The sequence below is a fragment of the Schizosaccharomyces cryophilus genome, assembly GCF_000004155.1.
Source record: "Schizosaccharomyces cryophilus OY26 unplaced genomic scaffold supercont4.1, whole genome shotgun sequence".
NCBI lineage: Eukaryota > Fungi > Ascomycota > Schizosaccharomycetes > Schizosaccharomycetales > Schizosaccharomycetaceae > Schizosaccharomyces > Schizosaccharomyces cryophilus.
Window position 1 is genome coordinate 1,650,275 of NW_013185624.1, and position 14,353 is coordinate 1,664,627.

A 14,353-nucleotide genomic window follows, 5' to 3' on the forward strand; every position below is an offset into this window, starting at 1 on the left:
TTTACTGCTATCATTTAGCAATTAGTTTTCAGTTAATAAGGTTTATTTTTTCTTAAAATATATATTGTAAGTCGTCAGTTTTACAATTCCTAGTATCTGAACTCCAACATTAAATGCTGCTATATAATCAAGCCTCTGCGTCCTTTAGATTACAGCAGTACCAAGCAAGAACTTATTAACGGACTCTCTTTCAATTTGTATCAGAGGGAACTTTGACTATTCTTTCAAATTGCTATATGTGGATGTTCTAATCATTAAAGGAAGTAAGCCAAAATGTCTGAAACCATAGAACGTTAACAACGTTCAAAAACAGTATACAAACGTGGCAAACTGGTCACCTGAAAAATAGTCATTTGTTCAAAGAGCTCTTTTGGACAAATCAGCCTTCGGCGAAATTCCGGGAATAAAAACTCTTCCAGTAACCTTTCCATATATGTTATGTCCTCATAGCTAGTATTTTCTGGCGACAACCTTACTGGGACGTAAAATTTGGCCAAGGCTTTCATGATTCCATCTAGACAAGACCGTTCATCCAACCAATCAACCTTGTCAGGTGCGATATCCTTTAAAAATAATGGCAACCTAGTTAAATAGGGCCTATAACTTTTGCTAAGACAGGGCATAGCATTAAGGAACCCTTCCGTGGATATCTCAATTGAAAAATACTCATGTAACATATCCCGCCTAGCTACCAAAAGTTTTCTGGTTTTCTCGGAAAGCTCAAGTTCGTCCTTGGTAAATGAAACAAAAAAAAGCTTATTGAGAGGAATTGGAGGATTCATACATATTTTCCCGTAATTTGCAAATTCTGTTAGACAAATTTGGTAAAACAAATGATAAGCTAATTTTGCATAATCAACAAGATATAAACCAATATTATGCTGAACAGCTGCGATCCTCTTGTACGGGCATACTAGCCCAACATATTTGTGCTCGGAAAGAATGTTAGTAGCTAATAAATGCATAGAGTTCAGAACTTCATTTTGAAGCTGTCTTATACTTTCTAATTCGCATGGGACAATAGTTTTGTCTTCGGAGACTTCATTTTCTTCTTCATCTAATCCTGCTTCAAGCGAAGGAGTAGGATTCGCCAAGGGCTCAACTTGCGTTTCTTCATTAGCCAGGTCCTCGCTCAGAGAAGATTTCTTATTAGACTTAAAGGTAGCTGCGTTTTGGGAGGATGAAAACATAGCTTTTATACTTCGTTCTCTAGGGTCTGTACGTACAAGGTTGTTTTCGTATATTTTCTTAGTTTTTTGTGAAGGAAGCTCAGGAGTTTTAACCATCGTAATACTTGGAATTGTTGTTTGCATTGCATAAGAGCGTTGTTCATCCGTAGTTTGCAAAAGATCCACTAGCTTTTCACTTATAGCACTGAATATTTCGTGATCATATAAAAAGTGAACTATGCGTTTAGACGGGTGTACATTGACATCTAATTGTTCAGGCTTCATTACCAGAGATAAATAAACAAAGTAAGATGCGCCTTTATGCAGAAACTTTGAATAAGTCTCGTCAATAGCAGTTTTCAACTCAATTGATTCCACAAGTCGATTATTAATAAACAAAATAAAGACGCTTTTTTTATCTTCATAATCCGCGCTGCTAATTAAACCATCTGCGTGAAAACTTTCTACATTGGTAGCTCCTTCCGCAATATTTAACACCTTTAAATGCTTTACAGCAAGAGTCCCGTAGACATGACGGATCTTATCCTTCGTTGATAATCGAGAGCTTAGAGACACTGACGCAACGGTTTCACCTACTTTTTTGCAAGTAAAGGATACCATCCTGGAATGAATGGCGTACTTCTGTACCAAATTCAAAACTCGGCGATATTCTTCACTCCCATGCTTCAAAGCAGCCTTCCTCCCAGGTACATTGTAGAAAAGATCCTCAACCGTAATCACCGTACCTTGTTTACCGGCGCAAGGTTGCGGAGCTGGACTATTAGAGGGGGATAAAGGAGCTAGCTTACCATCGACATAAAAGGCTCTAAATAAAGCTGTAAATGTATTGCAAACAAGTTCCAATCATACCTCCAAGCATGCACGTCCCCTTCACGTTTCGTTGTAATTGTCACTTTAGCAACATGACTAATACTTGCCAAAGCCTCACCCCGAAAGCCAAATGTTCGCATTTGCTGTAAGTCTTCAAACTTTTCTAACTTCGATGTACTAAAACGTTGACAAAGGTAAGGTAAGTCATCATACTAGATTAAGTTAGTTTCTTCAGCAAGACTCGTCATCAATAAGTGCCTGCTTACATGAATTCCTGAACCGTTGTCTGAAATTTGCAACAACTTTAAACCACCATCTTTTAGCAAGACCTCAATCGACGTGCTTCCAGCATCCAAAGCATTTTCCAATAATTCCTTAACAGCGTTTTCTGGACGCTCGATAACCTAAGAATTTAGTTAGCAAGGTCACTCAATTTGAATTCTTATCGGAGAAAATGAACTTTCGCTTCTGAATCTATGTTAACGTTATGAAAATACATACCTCACCAGCAGCAATTTTATTTACAACAGTCGGATCTAAAGGTCTTATTCTTCTTGTTTTGTATTCATCCTTGTTCATAACCTAAACCCTTATACGTGGTATATGAATATTGCGAACATAAATATATTATAATCCTTATATTTTACGTCTCAATTTCTACCTACGGTTTCATGTAAGCACCGATCATCGAGTTTTATAAGGTGTATTTAAGATTAACGAAACGAAGAAGTTACGGTAAACGTAAGTTTCATATGAAAATTTAGGCTTGTACAGAACGAAACTTTGAATTTTCAACCTTCAATTTTTGGGAAATTTTGGTTTAAAGGAAAAATGGGAAAAATAAATGCTAAGAGAAGGAATCAAAGGAAAAACAGATTGAACCCTTTGAAGAAACAGGACGGAGCTATCAAAGAATTGCCCTTGGATTTGAAAGAAAGTGCTTTACCGGTGCTTTCTAGGGTATGTGCAACTACAAGCTTTGTAGAAAGCGTCACAAATTGACCGAAATGTAGCTTGAAAATCCTGAAGCGAAAGAAAGGTCGTGGGCCGCTAGTGCTATTTCTAGTATCATTGTTAGTAGCCTAGATGGGCGTCTACAACTTTTGAAGAATGGACTCGTCTTAAAGCTAATGAATCGCTTGACGGACGACTCCATTGAAGTCGTTGTTGAAGTAACTGGTGCTCTTCGAAACCTTGCCATTGAGGAAGAATATGCAGTGGTTATGGACATGTACAGAAAAAACATTCTCGCTCCTTTAGAAACCTGGCAAAATAAGGTATGTGTGCTTCGAACTGTGCTAGGATTGCTAATGTTTTGATTAGGTTGATTCTTTTTTGGAAAATATCGTGCAAGAAAAAATGAAGTTAGAAAGCTACGAAGAAAAAGGAACTTTCAGTTGTCTTTGTGCTATTTCTGAAAATATTGCATCTTTGTATCTAAATTTGGGGTATGCATTTGATTTCCTGCTTTCCGTATAATACATACATGCACATATGCTAACAACATAGTGAAACAACTTTCGAAGTACTTAATTCACTCAACCATAAGAATGTTTTATCATTTCTTTTCCGCTTAATCGTTCCCGCGGCTAAGGTCCCCCTACCTGTCGTTGAAACATCATTGCAAGCTTTATTTACTTTGACCGATGACAATGATAGCGGCTTGATTTCTTTACTCCAAAGTCCTAATAATACTCCAGAAGCGATCATTGATTTACTTCACTTTTACATGCAGAGTGACTCACCTTTGGCCAAAGTCTACTCGATTGGTTGCCTATTCAACATTTATCAATCTAAAGTGGTTGCTAAAAATTTTGGTGAACTTTTGTCCTCCGAAAGCTTGTTGAATATATTGTCTAATGAATCTCTTCCAATTTTGACGGCCCTGCTGCCAGATGAGCAAACTTACTTAGATTTAATTGACCGCGATTTACAGTCCTTCAAAAAGAACAGAGTTACTCAGCTCAAGGATGAAGAAGCAATACTTTCTTCCGATCTTTTGGTAGTTCCAGCCGCTTTGGAAATCCTTTCTTCTTTAACATCTTTACTTCAAAGCCTTGCTGAGGGTCATGTCGAAGAAGAGTTTGGTGATTCCTTCGTTGCAGAGGAGGACGATAAAGAGAATTTGGAGGATCTATCAAATGTAGTTGATGAGGAGCCAATAAATGCTGACTTGTCCATGGATGTTGATGGTGCAAGCAATGAAAAATCGAATTCCAAGCTAATTGAATATATGTTGGATTCTGTCTTACCAAAGTTAAGCTCCTATTTCAGTTGGGTTTCCAAATTTTCATCCGATGATATTCCTTATAATTTAAAAAGCTACTTATTGGAAGTTTCAGAAAGAACACTTGAATGTTTGAACAACATATCATGGTCATGTAATGGTGTCTTTACTGATGCTTCAGATTCTTCTAAGAAGTGGAATATGCAGGCCAACCAGCTCGTACAATGGCTCTTTAGAACTATATTTGCAGATTTGAATGATAGTACTTGGCCATTCAGTGCTGAAACTTTCACAGTCACTTGTGGACTGCTCTGGGCAACTGCTAGAGTTTCCCCAGAAGTATCGAACTTTGTTACTCCTGAACAGATTACTTCTTTAATTAGCCATGCTTCAACTCATGGCTCGTTGGATGCACAGGTCCGAATTTTTGGCGCATTTGCTACTTTGGGCCGTACAGATAACGTTTCAGTAAATGAAATAATCGGACAGACTTTATTTTCTTGCATTTCTCTACCAGAAGCTAACCCGCAATTGACTGTTGAAGCATTAAATGCTATATACGACGTCTATGGTGATAAATCATATCCTTACGATGCTCCTGTTTTCCAGCAAAAGAACTATTTGCGTCAGTTAGTCGAGTTTGTACCAAAATTCACTCAGATGGTAAAGCGTATAAATCGCAAAAGCGACGGCTTGCTTCGCTTTCGAGCTGAGGAGGCTTTAGAAAACTTGGGGGCATTCATTGAATACAAAGATTCGGAATATGCAAGCAGCTAGCTTAGTTGATAATATTATTAAGTTTGGGCACTTACTATATGGTGTGAATTATAGGACAGTAAAATACTTCACGTAATTTAAGTGTAAATAAAAAAAAAAAAAAAAAAAAATTCGTTGAACTTCATTACATAATTCTATAACTACAATGACACGACTTTTTATATTTGACCAAGAAGCATTTCGCTCACATACGGTGCAACCGCAGGATTCATAGTGCTAACTTCAAGAACATGACCCTCAATCGCCGAAAACAACATTTTTCCTTGTTTTGACCGCACAAGATTACGCAGGACTAGAGTTGCTGTCAAAGCAATACCAGTCGCATCACCTTGCTCATCCACAGCAGTTAAAAGTAAAGGGATACGGAATTCTCTTGATGGGCATAATTTACGTCCCTCATTAGTTGTACTTTGAAGATTATTGTCATACAAATGGGTCAAAATATGCTTCAAAAGACTCTGATGCGATGGTACCGATGATCCACCAGATTGATCAGAATGGATATAGTAGGTACAATCTCCCCAACGACAATGCTTTTCTTCTAACACCTGAGGAAAAATATGGAATTCCTGAAGATGTGCCCATGTCGATTTGGTGCCTAAAACAGTTTCTCCGCATAAAGTACCATTATCTTTTTTCCATCTACAAACTTGATATTTTTCTCCTATTAGAGAAATGGGAAGTTCTCTTCGCTTAATTCCATTAATAACATATTCAACCGGCAGTAATGGGGTTGAAACCGTCATAGCCCTAGCGTTATAAAAGGCATGACTAGATACCTTAATAAAATCTGCAGGACTGATTGCCATCAAGCCAGGACCCTGGGCCCTCTCCATATCCGAACAGTACATTTGCCAAATATCAGTCTGTAATACATAATCATCTGGACTAGATTCAAAGCAACATCTCATCCATTTCACTGAACGCTCAGGTTCTCGGAGTAAAACAAGTTGCTGAAGCTCAGAGTATGGTAAAGGCAAAAAAGATGTTGTTTGTGAGGTATTGGGTGTTTGAACATCAGCTTTCCCGCTGTTTGCAACTGCAATAGTAACAACTCGTTCCTGAGCTTGATACATCATTAGCCTCGTTAGTTGGTTTACGAGAATCCAAATCGCAGAATTTGATAGTAGACCGGATGTGTTCGTTCGATAGGTTGTATACTGATACAAAAAGTCAAGTGTCGCTGCAACAAGCTCCTCGTTATTTGTTTCAGTCAAAGAAATAATCCTAATAACAACCTTTTCATCCAAATCTTGAAGAAGTCTATTGTTTCGGTCGTTTAAAGCAAGGCGAGCAAGCGTTCGTAAAGTAGCTATGAGTACAGCATTGTCAGAGGAATTGAGAAAGCTGCAAAGCAGTAAGTATAACCCAATTTTTTCATCTTCAATACATAAGTAAGAACTGATCGTTTCCGAAATATCTAGGCAATAATGGAGAAGTTCCACATTTTCAAAGGTTTTCGCACATCGGATGGCAGATTCTAAAACACCTACTATCAATTCGGCCTTGGCAATAAGTTTTGCGTTTTCAGAAGATAAAACAGAATTCCGTAAAACCAAAGCGATACCGATCGCCCTATCAAGATATTGAGTAATATCAGATTCATTGGAAACTTTTTTCACAAGTGAAATTTGAAAACCCAATGCTTCCACCAAACATTCAGCCAAAAATGGTAATCTTTCTAGTTTAAACTCTTGGTATCGTTCAAATGAGACTTTTACTAAATGACATACTGCCCAATCAACTTCATCTTCTTGTCGAGATTTTAGGGCTAAAGCCATGCGAATTAATAGAGGAGGTCCAGGTATCCCCTGACCTAATGATTCCTCAATTGAAATTGCTGGTCCTGAAGAGCGATCTACTTGTCGTTGTAAGGGCGAATCTGCCGGCAAGGGATGGACAGGGACGATCGGAAAAGTCGTATTGGAAAAATTAGCAGCATTTGGTAATGGCTGATAGTTTGAGTTCAGTGCTTCTTCGGCACGTCGTTCAAGGGTAACAGGAGAGGGAGGACGAATGCTTTTGTAGAAATTCTTCAGTGAATTCGAATTTTTTGTGTCTTAAGGAAAAATAAAAACGTTAGTAAATAAGTAATATATACTTAATCGAGTAATTCATCATACCTGCAACTTCTAATGCATCCGTTGATTTATAAGAAGGTGACAAATTGTATGTTTTTACTCGTTGCAGAATATTGTTCCTGATATATGGTCAGTAATTTTAGAGCCAAAAGTAGTAGAAGCAAAACAAATGATAAAACAAACGTAGATATAAACATACTTATTTGAACTGAGCTCTAATAGCTGAGGAGGTGGACTTTGCAAGTGCCACAGATCATACATTTCCCAGGCGCTATCATTAGCGGTTAGACTACACATATAGAACGGATAACAACGTACATCAAGTTCTTAAAGTACAAATTTTGAAGCGATTTGGGAGCTCTGGTTGGATCTAACTGTCGAAATTCCCCGGCGAGGTCGGACCATCCATTTTCGGTATTATTTATAGCATCATAACCTCCTTTCTTTTTCACTTTCTTGTATAACTCGAAAAGAGAAATTGGCTTGCGCGTTACTTTTGGAGTTGCTTCAAAGTTGATCCTATATAACCCATGATGTTAATTCTGTCCCTGGTTTTTATAATGTAATTTCTCTCTACTAACCCTCGATCTCGCGCAAATAAGTCTACTTTAGAAAGAAAACATTCTTCTTCATTTAATCGATTTGTATCATCATATATACTTTCGTTTACAGTATTCTTGATGACCTGCGACATTTAGCACTTTTCTCGTTTGCTCAATTCGTTTAGTGCCTCACTAGCCCCTTCAAAAACAAGGGACCCCCACGTAGTTCTATTGGATATGCTATCGATACTCAAGGGTATTACATAGGCCCCCACTGAGTACTTTGAAACCCCACTTTCCCATGTGCTTACATAATAAGGAACTTCCCTTATACAATTATGGTTTAGCTACCAACCGTTAATATTACTATACTCTAATGAAAGGAAACACGTACAGGGAACACACCTTACCCCAATCATGTCTAAAAAGGAGTAAAGATACCTACATAACGTATAAAACTTTTGTATTTCATCTCTTAAGGGTCTATCAATTTCTTTTTGGTTTTTTTTTCTGAGGAACTTTTCAGCGTAAAATCGTCTTTCGCCCTTGTTTATAATGGAAGATCCGATTTATAGTTCGTTGAGACGCACGAATGCCAACGAACTTGTCAGTCCCGAAAGCCTTGTTCATCAAAGCAAGATTTTAACCAAAGAGGAAGCTGAAAATGTGGTGAATGAAAAAATTGCGTTTAAACCGGTTCTGCTTGTACCGACTATGTCAGATGGGAAAGCAAGAAAACAAACCATTTCTCGACAGAGCAAGAAACAAAAGACTCTGTCTTCTAAAGAAAAAAGAAAACTCCAGCTGAACACTGTACCTAAGCATCTGAAATACGACCAGTTTGAACCCTTACATTTCATGTGGTGCAATTACCTAGAGGAGGCAATTGGCAATTCCACTGGTGAATCCCTTCTTGCTAAAATGATCAAAGCTGAATATCATGGATCATACATGCGAGTTGTTTGCTGTAAAAGTCCTTCTCGAAATGGAATTGAAGGAATTTGTATTCATGAAAGCAAAAATATGCTTTCTCTTGTGACAAAGAACAACAACGTTGTGCGTAAGTTCAAAAAAAAAAAAAAAAAAAAAAAAATACTCGATGTGATTATGTATCATCAGCTTCTAACTAACGCCTTTAGGAATTCCAAAAATTGATACCATAATGCAAGTGATTGCTAATATGTCAAGCAGACACTTAGTCGTTGAGCTATACGCTCATCATTTATTGCTTCGGGCTGGCGATCGATCCAATCGACGTTTCAAAGGTAAAAACACAATAGATTTGTAACGATGTATAATAGTAGCAAACAATATGATTTGGGATAATGAATTTTTTAAAATATGCGAACCCTTTAAACTTTGTAAAATAGGATTCTAGGAGCTGCATTCTGGCAATTTTAGCATAACAAATTAAGCGTTTTTATTTAATTTGAATCATTCAGAGTAACAAGTAAACGTCGCTTAATTAAACTCTCAGTAAGCTTAGTTCGCTGCGAAACACAGCTACTACAACTTATTCTGACTTTACCTTTTGAAAACATTTTCAAAGGTTATAAATAAGCGCTTTCTAAGCCAAATAACTTTGAGGTTCACCTAAAAAGGAATGGATTGGGATGTGGACGAACTATTAGCTGAACCAACAACAGAAGTTGAACAAGACTACTCTGCTCTCTGTACACAATGGTTAAATGAACGTATGGCTCCCGAGTTGCTTCCATTTGCTGAAGACGTTGTTTCAAGGGTTACTGAAAGACTTCGAGCTCAAGTGGAAACTTTACAAAGCTCAATTGGAACCGCTAATGCTACTGGCTATCGTAGTGTGCTAATTCAAGTTGAACTTGAGCGCATTAAGTTTGTTTTAAGATCTTATTTACGGACAAGACTAAGTAAAATTGATGACTATGGTCAGTACATTCAGGCCAATCCAAATGTGCTCCTTAATTTATCATCAACCGAAAGACAATACCTTTTACGGCATCAACAGCTCCTGCATAGACAATATATGGCATCTTTTCTTCGAGAGCTTCCTATAAAGATGAATAAGCTAGACGACACGATAGGAAGAACTTCTATGGTAGCCGCACCGGACATGGAAAATTCCGTTTTCTGTTATGTCAATGAAACAGTTGAAGAAAACCTTCGGGTTGCTGAAAATGAATATGTGACTTTAGATCGTGGTGATATATTACTTTTGAAATATTCGGTTATTGCAAATTATGTTCGTACTGGAGCTGTTTCCCTAATCTAAACTTTCTTTTGTATTGTACTAGACCTCAAAAATTATTTTAATTCCCCCCTAAGGATAAAGCACTAATAGTAATAAAATGGATAGACTATTACAACTCGAGCAATCCTTTATTCAATTTCCATCCATCTGAAAAAGAGTGTATAAGAGTTTCAAAAATTTATGTTTTTCTTTCATTCAGACTCACTCGTTAAATCATTGAATAGAAAATGCTGCTCACCAATGCCGTAAATTAACGTCTTTTCAACAAAACCATGCTTGCAGTTTTGCAGTCTTTCAATCACATCGTCCAGAAGGATTGCACGTCCAACAGACGATCCTTCACCGGTTTCATGATCAACGTGCATGATATGAACATGCAAATGATAGTAAGAAGGAGGATCTAATGTATCGTTAGAAAGCCAAGTCAAAATAGGAGTAATAAGCTACACATACAATGAACGAAAAGCTTTAGTTGATTTCTATCCACAGGGAACTTTTTCGGAACATCATTTAACACACGAGAACGGATATTCTCTAGCAAGGGCAAGTGTTCTAAATTTAAATCACGAATACTTGCTAAATCGTTTCTGTGGACAATGGCCATCAAATTTAAAGCAGACATAGTTTGACGATCCCATTTCCTAGTAATAGTTAGAAATGATTAAAAACTGCTCGCTTCCAAGAGTTTCAAACTTCATATGTTTTTGCACATACAAATCCGGCAAAACAAGGAACCCATTCACTTTATCCAAATCCTCTAAAACTATGCGTTCCGCTTCGGCTTTATGGTTAAGGATATTATTGACCCATTGGATTTGAGGACCTCGTTGAGTTTCAACGAATGGTTTGACAATTCGGAGATACATTTCTGGAGTTTCACGGATCATTCTGCGCTTTTGATCCGAATACTTTCGAATATGCTACATCCAAGGTTTAGTTTCTCTTCTAGAAAAAAGGATAAATTGCTTACATTTTCCGCAGCAGGCCATATTAGAGTAGATTTTACTGAGGGAAGGGAATCATTGTTTTGAAGGAAAGTACTCAGGTACCAATGAAAAACGTCGTTGTTTTGCACAAGTCGAGTTTCCTGGATATAGTCTGGAATTTCTTGAAGCTTGATACAATGTAAATCAAAAGCCGTCTTTTCTAATAGTAGCAATGCGACCTTATTTTCAATATAGCCGTAAAGTGTTACTATTTTGTTCTTTGTATCCTCCTTCAACACCTTTTCAAATTGAAAGTTTTGCAGAAGTCTTACTTTTTCCACAGATGTAGCTTCGCTCATTTTGGTTATGAGTTGCTCTAGGGCCTCTTGGTATAGAAACTGCTTAAATAGCAGAGAAGGCATGCAGTACTCTGGACATTTTTTAGCTAAATTACGTCCTTCTTTCTAATTCTATTTTCATCAATTAACTTGCAGGAACTTTGGAGTTCGACTACTTAATTGAAATCATTTCATAACCGGTATTGGGATTTTCACCAGCAATATAAAATAATGGGTTTCAAATGTATGTAATTTCGTTTTTTACCTAACATTCATTCGGTTTTTACATTCGAAAGTAGTTAAAGGAAGTGACCTGAGTAATGTCAATCTGAGCACCTAAAACGAACGATATAAGCATATCAATTTTACAACGGGAAAACAAGCCAAGGGTTCATTCATCTCTATTTAAACCTATTTTTCTCTATTGTTCAGAGTCTACGTGTGCTAATATCAACCTTTGGGGATCTGCTAACGAATCATAACTTTGTAACGCTTGGAATTAATTGTCTCTTCATGTTACTCTTCAAATTCAAATCCTAAAAGACATGGATATTATTCATTTATTCTTCATTGTTGGAATCGTTTGTTTTCATCCAATATCATTGGCATTGGCTACCAGGTTAAATGCTAAAACTTACAAGGTATGTATGCGCGTTGAAAGTCTAAGAACCTCGAATCAATTATAAAATTGGTTGATTCTGTAATTTTCTTTCTGGACTAATGTAAAGCTAGCCATGTGCAGTTCCAGCAGTATTTGCTGAACAATTTACGAAAGAAGACTTGGAGAGCTGGAAAGATCGATGGTTCTCACCATCAGGTAATCGAGTAGGATCATTTAATCTTGTAGAAGCACCAAATAAACATTTGGTAAATGAATACGGGCTCATTACTACTGCTCCAAAGGAGCAACATGTTATTTTCAGTAATTTTGACGTACCGATTACAAGAGAAACTCCCTTTATTCCCATTGCTTTGTCTTTTCAAGTGAAGCCTACTGTAAGATGGGACTGTGGACATGCTAATATCAAGGTTGCCAGTCAAGATTATCGTCCTTTTGAATATAGAAAAGCTATTCCTCCTTTGATAGAATTTGGTGTGAAAAAATGTGGCTTATACGACTACGTATATTTCTCTTTTGGCAGTTATGACCATCAAAGCATCTATCATTTGATCAATCCTCCACGTAGCGAGTTGACGGAAGATGTGACAAATATGTATACACTTCTTTTGCGCGATTCTACTTATACAATTCGAAGGAATAAACAAATTATTGCGCATGGGGATGTACAAAAGAGTTTTACTGAATCCCCTACAAAACGATCATCGTTTCAACACGAAACTTACAATGCAGAGGGAGTTGCAAATGAGACTTCCTACTATACCCCAAGCAATGTCTTTCGTCGCCTTTTGTTACAAAATGAACCATATCCGCTTAGCGCTAAAGGAATCGAGCTGGATGTTTGGAGTGAAGTACCTGGTATTTTCGTGAATAATATATTTTTTGGATTCTCTGAAAGTGATGTTATGCTTTTTGAGAATGAGACTTTTGATCTGAAAAACTTATTAGAATCTAGCCAGGTTTCGAACAGCGTTGAGTCTGATGATGGAATCGTACGGATGTTACTAAAACTAACCATAACTAACCTGAAAAATGCTTGTTCGTACATATATGATGCCACTTATGTTTCTGTTTATGATTATTTTTACGACATTTGGATTACAGAAGGTAGAGTTCTACCGAAGGAAGCATGGAAATATACTTTCCATGCCATATCCATACTTTGTGTAATTTTTTGTCCAATTCTTTACTGGATGTTCAAATTATGAAAAGATGTATTAATTGTTTGCAGAATTAACCTATAATAATATATATATGATGTTGAAATGAGATATGTAAATAATGTCGTTTCATGCTTGAAAAAGCAACCTAATCAACTGGGTCATATCACAGCATGTATTTTTTTAAAAGCCAAGAAAAGAAAAAAAAGCCTTTAGTTTCTTATACTTTCAATTTTCATTTGTCCTTCATCTAACTCTGGAATTCTTTTTGCAAGCCCAATTACTTGTCCAGTACTACACGCTCACGTATAGGATGTTCTTAGGGCCATACCGGAATTTTTTGAGAAAGAATGTCGAAAAAGCAGCTAAAACGGGAAAGAGTTATGAACTCTTTTTTCCTATGAAGCCTCAATGCTTTTCTACAGCAGCGTTTTTAAGGAACAATGAATCTAAAAATGAAGAAGTAATTTTTGGAGGACAATCTTTGGATGATTTATTTAGTAATATTAAAAAGTCTATGAAAGAGAAAAAATCTAAAACCATGGCTTCCGAAACCCGAAAAACGTCTGGCAATGCCCGAAAAGCTAATTTGGAGAAACTGGACGCTCGTCCTATTAGGCAAAGAAGAAACTCTCTTCAAGGAAATAAAGAACAGCTTCCAGGTTATCAAGAAAGAAGATCGAATAATCGTGTTGCTTCTTCTGGTAAATCTGCTATGCAGTCAAATGAACATTCAAAGAACGAAGGTGCTAACATTTCGGAGTTCCCACCCAAATATGAGGGAAATAAACAGCGTCTCCAGCCGTTAAACAGGGAAAATTCTACTTCAGAGAAAAAACTTAGACCAAGCAAACCATCAGCTGAAGAGATAGCCAATCTCGATATGTTGGATTCTGTGAAGCCTGAATCTGTACGCTCAGGAAGTTTTGATCGAGCCTTGCATAAATATGATACAGCTACAGCTACTAATAATGGCACCTCAGTCAAACATCCAAGAGCGAAGTCCAGAAAACGCTTGCAAAAAGAAGAAAACATTGAAATGAGTCACTTTTCAGAGACAGAAGAAACGTCAAATTACGGATCGAAAGAAAGAAAGAATTTTTCTCGAAATAACGTAATTCACCTTTCTACTGTTCGCCCTCAACTTATTCTTCCACAGCAGCTCGACGAATTTGTGCCTCCTTCCACTTCGCTTCCCAAAGGGCTCGAGCTTATGAAGAAACAATTACAAGCATCACTCTCCTCTCCTAGCCAATAGTTTAATCATTTATAGCTAAATATTTTCGTCTTATAATTTTCAATGATGACCCAAGTTCAGATTAGACACAATACAATGTCTTTTCAAGGCTTTTTTATTTCACATAATTGAAACCATTTCAAGTAAAATTGTACAAAGAACATGTCGCACCTCGGTTATAGAATGCTTATTCTTCAGTTCGTCATAAGTGAATAGCTA

The 14,353-nt window shown here is 37.1% G+C and overlaps 8 protein-coding genes across 8 annotated transcripts; 5 read left to right on the forward strand and 3 right to left on the reverse strand.

The window, feature by feature from the left end:
- Nucleotides 1-26: 26 nt before the first annotated feature.
- On the reverse strand, nt 27-2,654 carry SPOG_02973 (MutL family protein Mlh1). The gene is made up of 4 exons (XM_013165634.1): nt 2,502-2,654; nt 2,267-2,404; nt 2,040-2,212; nt 27-1,995 (listed from the first exon to the last, which is right to left on the reverse strand). The coding sequence occupies exons 1-4, from the start codon at nt 2,577-2,579 to the stop codon at nt 294-296; spliced, it is 2,091 nt and encodes a 696-aa protein (XP_013021088.1). The 5' UTR covers nt 2,580-2,654; the 3' UTR covers nt 27-293.
- An 87-nt stretch (nt 2,655-2,741) lies between these two features.
- On the forward strand, nt 2,742-5,050 carry SPOG_02972 (uncharacterized protein). The gene is made up of 4 exons (XM_013165633.1): nt 2,742-2,960; nt 3,014-3,277; nt 3,324-3,448; nt 3,510-5,050. Exons 1-4 carry the CDS (start codon nt 2,832-2,834, stop codon nt 5,002-5,004), a joined length of 2,013 nt encoding a protein of 670 aa, XP_013021087.1. The 5' UTR covers nt 2,742-2,831; the 3' UTR covers nt 5,005-5,050.
- Nucleotides 5,051-5,114: 64 nt separating this feature from the next.
- Nucleotides 5,115-7,784, reverse strand: SPOG_02971 (RSC complex subunit Rsc9). The gene is made up of 5 exons (XM_013165632.1): nt 7,667-7,784; nt 7,404-7,604; nt 7,285-7,356; nt 7,128-7,204; nt 5,115-7,063 (listed from the first exon to the last, which is right to left on the reverse strand). The coding sequence occupies exons 1-5, from the start codon at nt 7,777-7,779 to the stop codon at nt 5,163-5,165; spliced, it is 2,364 nt and encodes a 787-aa protein (XP_013021086.1). The 5' UTR covers nt 7,780-7,784; the 3' UTR covers nt 5,115-5,162.
- A 173-nt stretch (nt 7,785-7,957) lies between these two features.
- Nucleotides 7,958-8,955, forward strand: SPOG_02970 (RNase P and RNase MRP subunit). Its single transcript, XM_013165631.1, has 2 exons — nt 7,958-8,687; nt 8,767-8,955. The coding sequence occupies exons 1-2, from the start codon at nt 8,183-8,185 to the stop codon at nt 8,913-8,915; spliced, it is 654 nt and encodes a 217-aa protein (XP_013021085.1). The 5' UTR covers nt 7,958-8,182; the 3' UTR covers nt 8,916-8,955.
- A 138-nt stretch (nt 8,956-9,093) lies between these two features.
- On the forward strand, nt 9,094-9,978 carry SPOG_02969 (GINS complex subunit Sld5). The gene has a single exon (XM_013165630.1). The coding sequence runs from the start codon at nt 9,231-9,233 to the stop codon at nt 9,873-9,875; it is 645 nt and encodes a 214-aa protein (XP_013021084.1). The 5' UTR covers nt 9,094-9,230; the 3' UTR covers nt 9,876-9,978.
- On the reverse strand, nt 9,775-11,427 carry SPOG_02968 (m7G(5')pppN diphosphatase). Its single transcript, XM_013165629.1, has 4 exons — nt 10,825-11,427; nt 10,569-10,774; nt 10,308-10,495; nt 9,775-10,254 (listed from the first exon to the last, which is right to left on the reverse strand). The coding sequence occupies exons 1-4, from the start codon at nt 11,200-11,202 to the stop codon at nt 10,046-10,048; spliced, it is 981 nt and encodes a 326-aa protein (XP_013021083.1). The 5' UTR covers nt 11,203-11,427; the 3' UTR covers nt 9,775-10,045.
- SPOG_02967 (calreticulin/calnexin) lies at nt 11,426-13,092 on the forward strand. Its single transcript, XM_013165628.1, has 2 exons — nt 11,426-11,759; nt 11,851-13,092. Exons 1-2 carry the CDS (start codon nt 11,664-11,666, stop codon nt 12,943-12,945), a joined length of 1,191 nt encoding a protein of 396 aa, XP_013021082.1. The 5' UTR covers nt 11,426-11,663; the 3' UTR covers nt 12,946-13,092.
- SPOG_02966 (uncharacterized protein) lies at nt 13,054-14,336 on the forward strand. The gene has a single exon (XM_013165627.1). It carries the CDS (start codon nt 13,211-13,213, stop codon nt 14,153-14,155), a length of 945 nt encoding a protein of 314 aa, XP_013021081.1. The 5' UTR covers nt 13,054-13,210; the 3' UTR covers nt 14,156-14,336.
- The last annotated feature ends 17 nt before the right edge of the window (nt 14,337-14,353 follow it).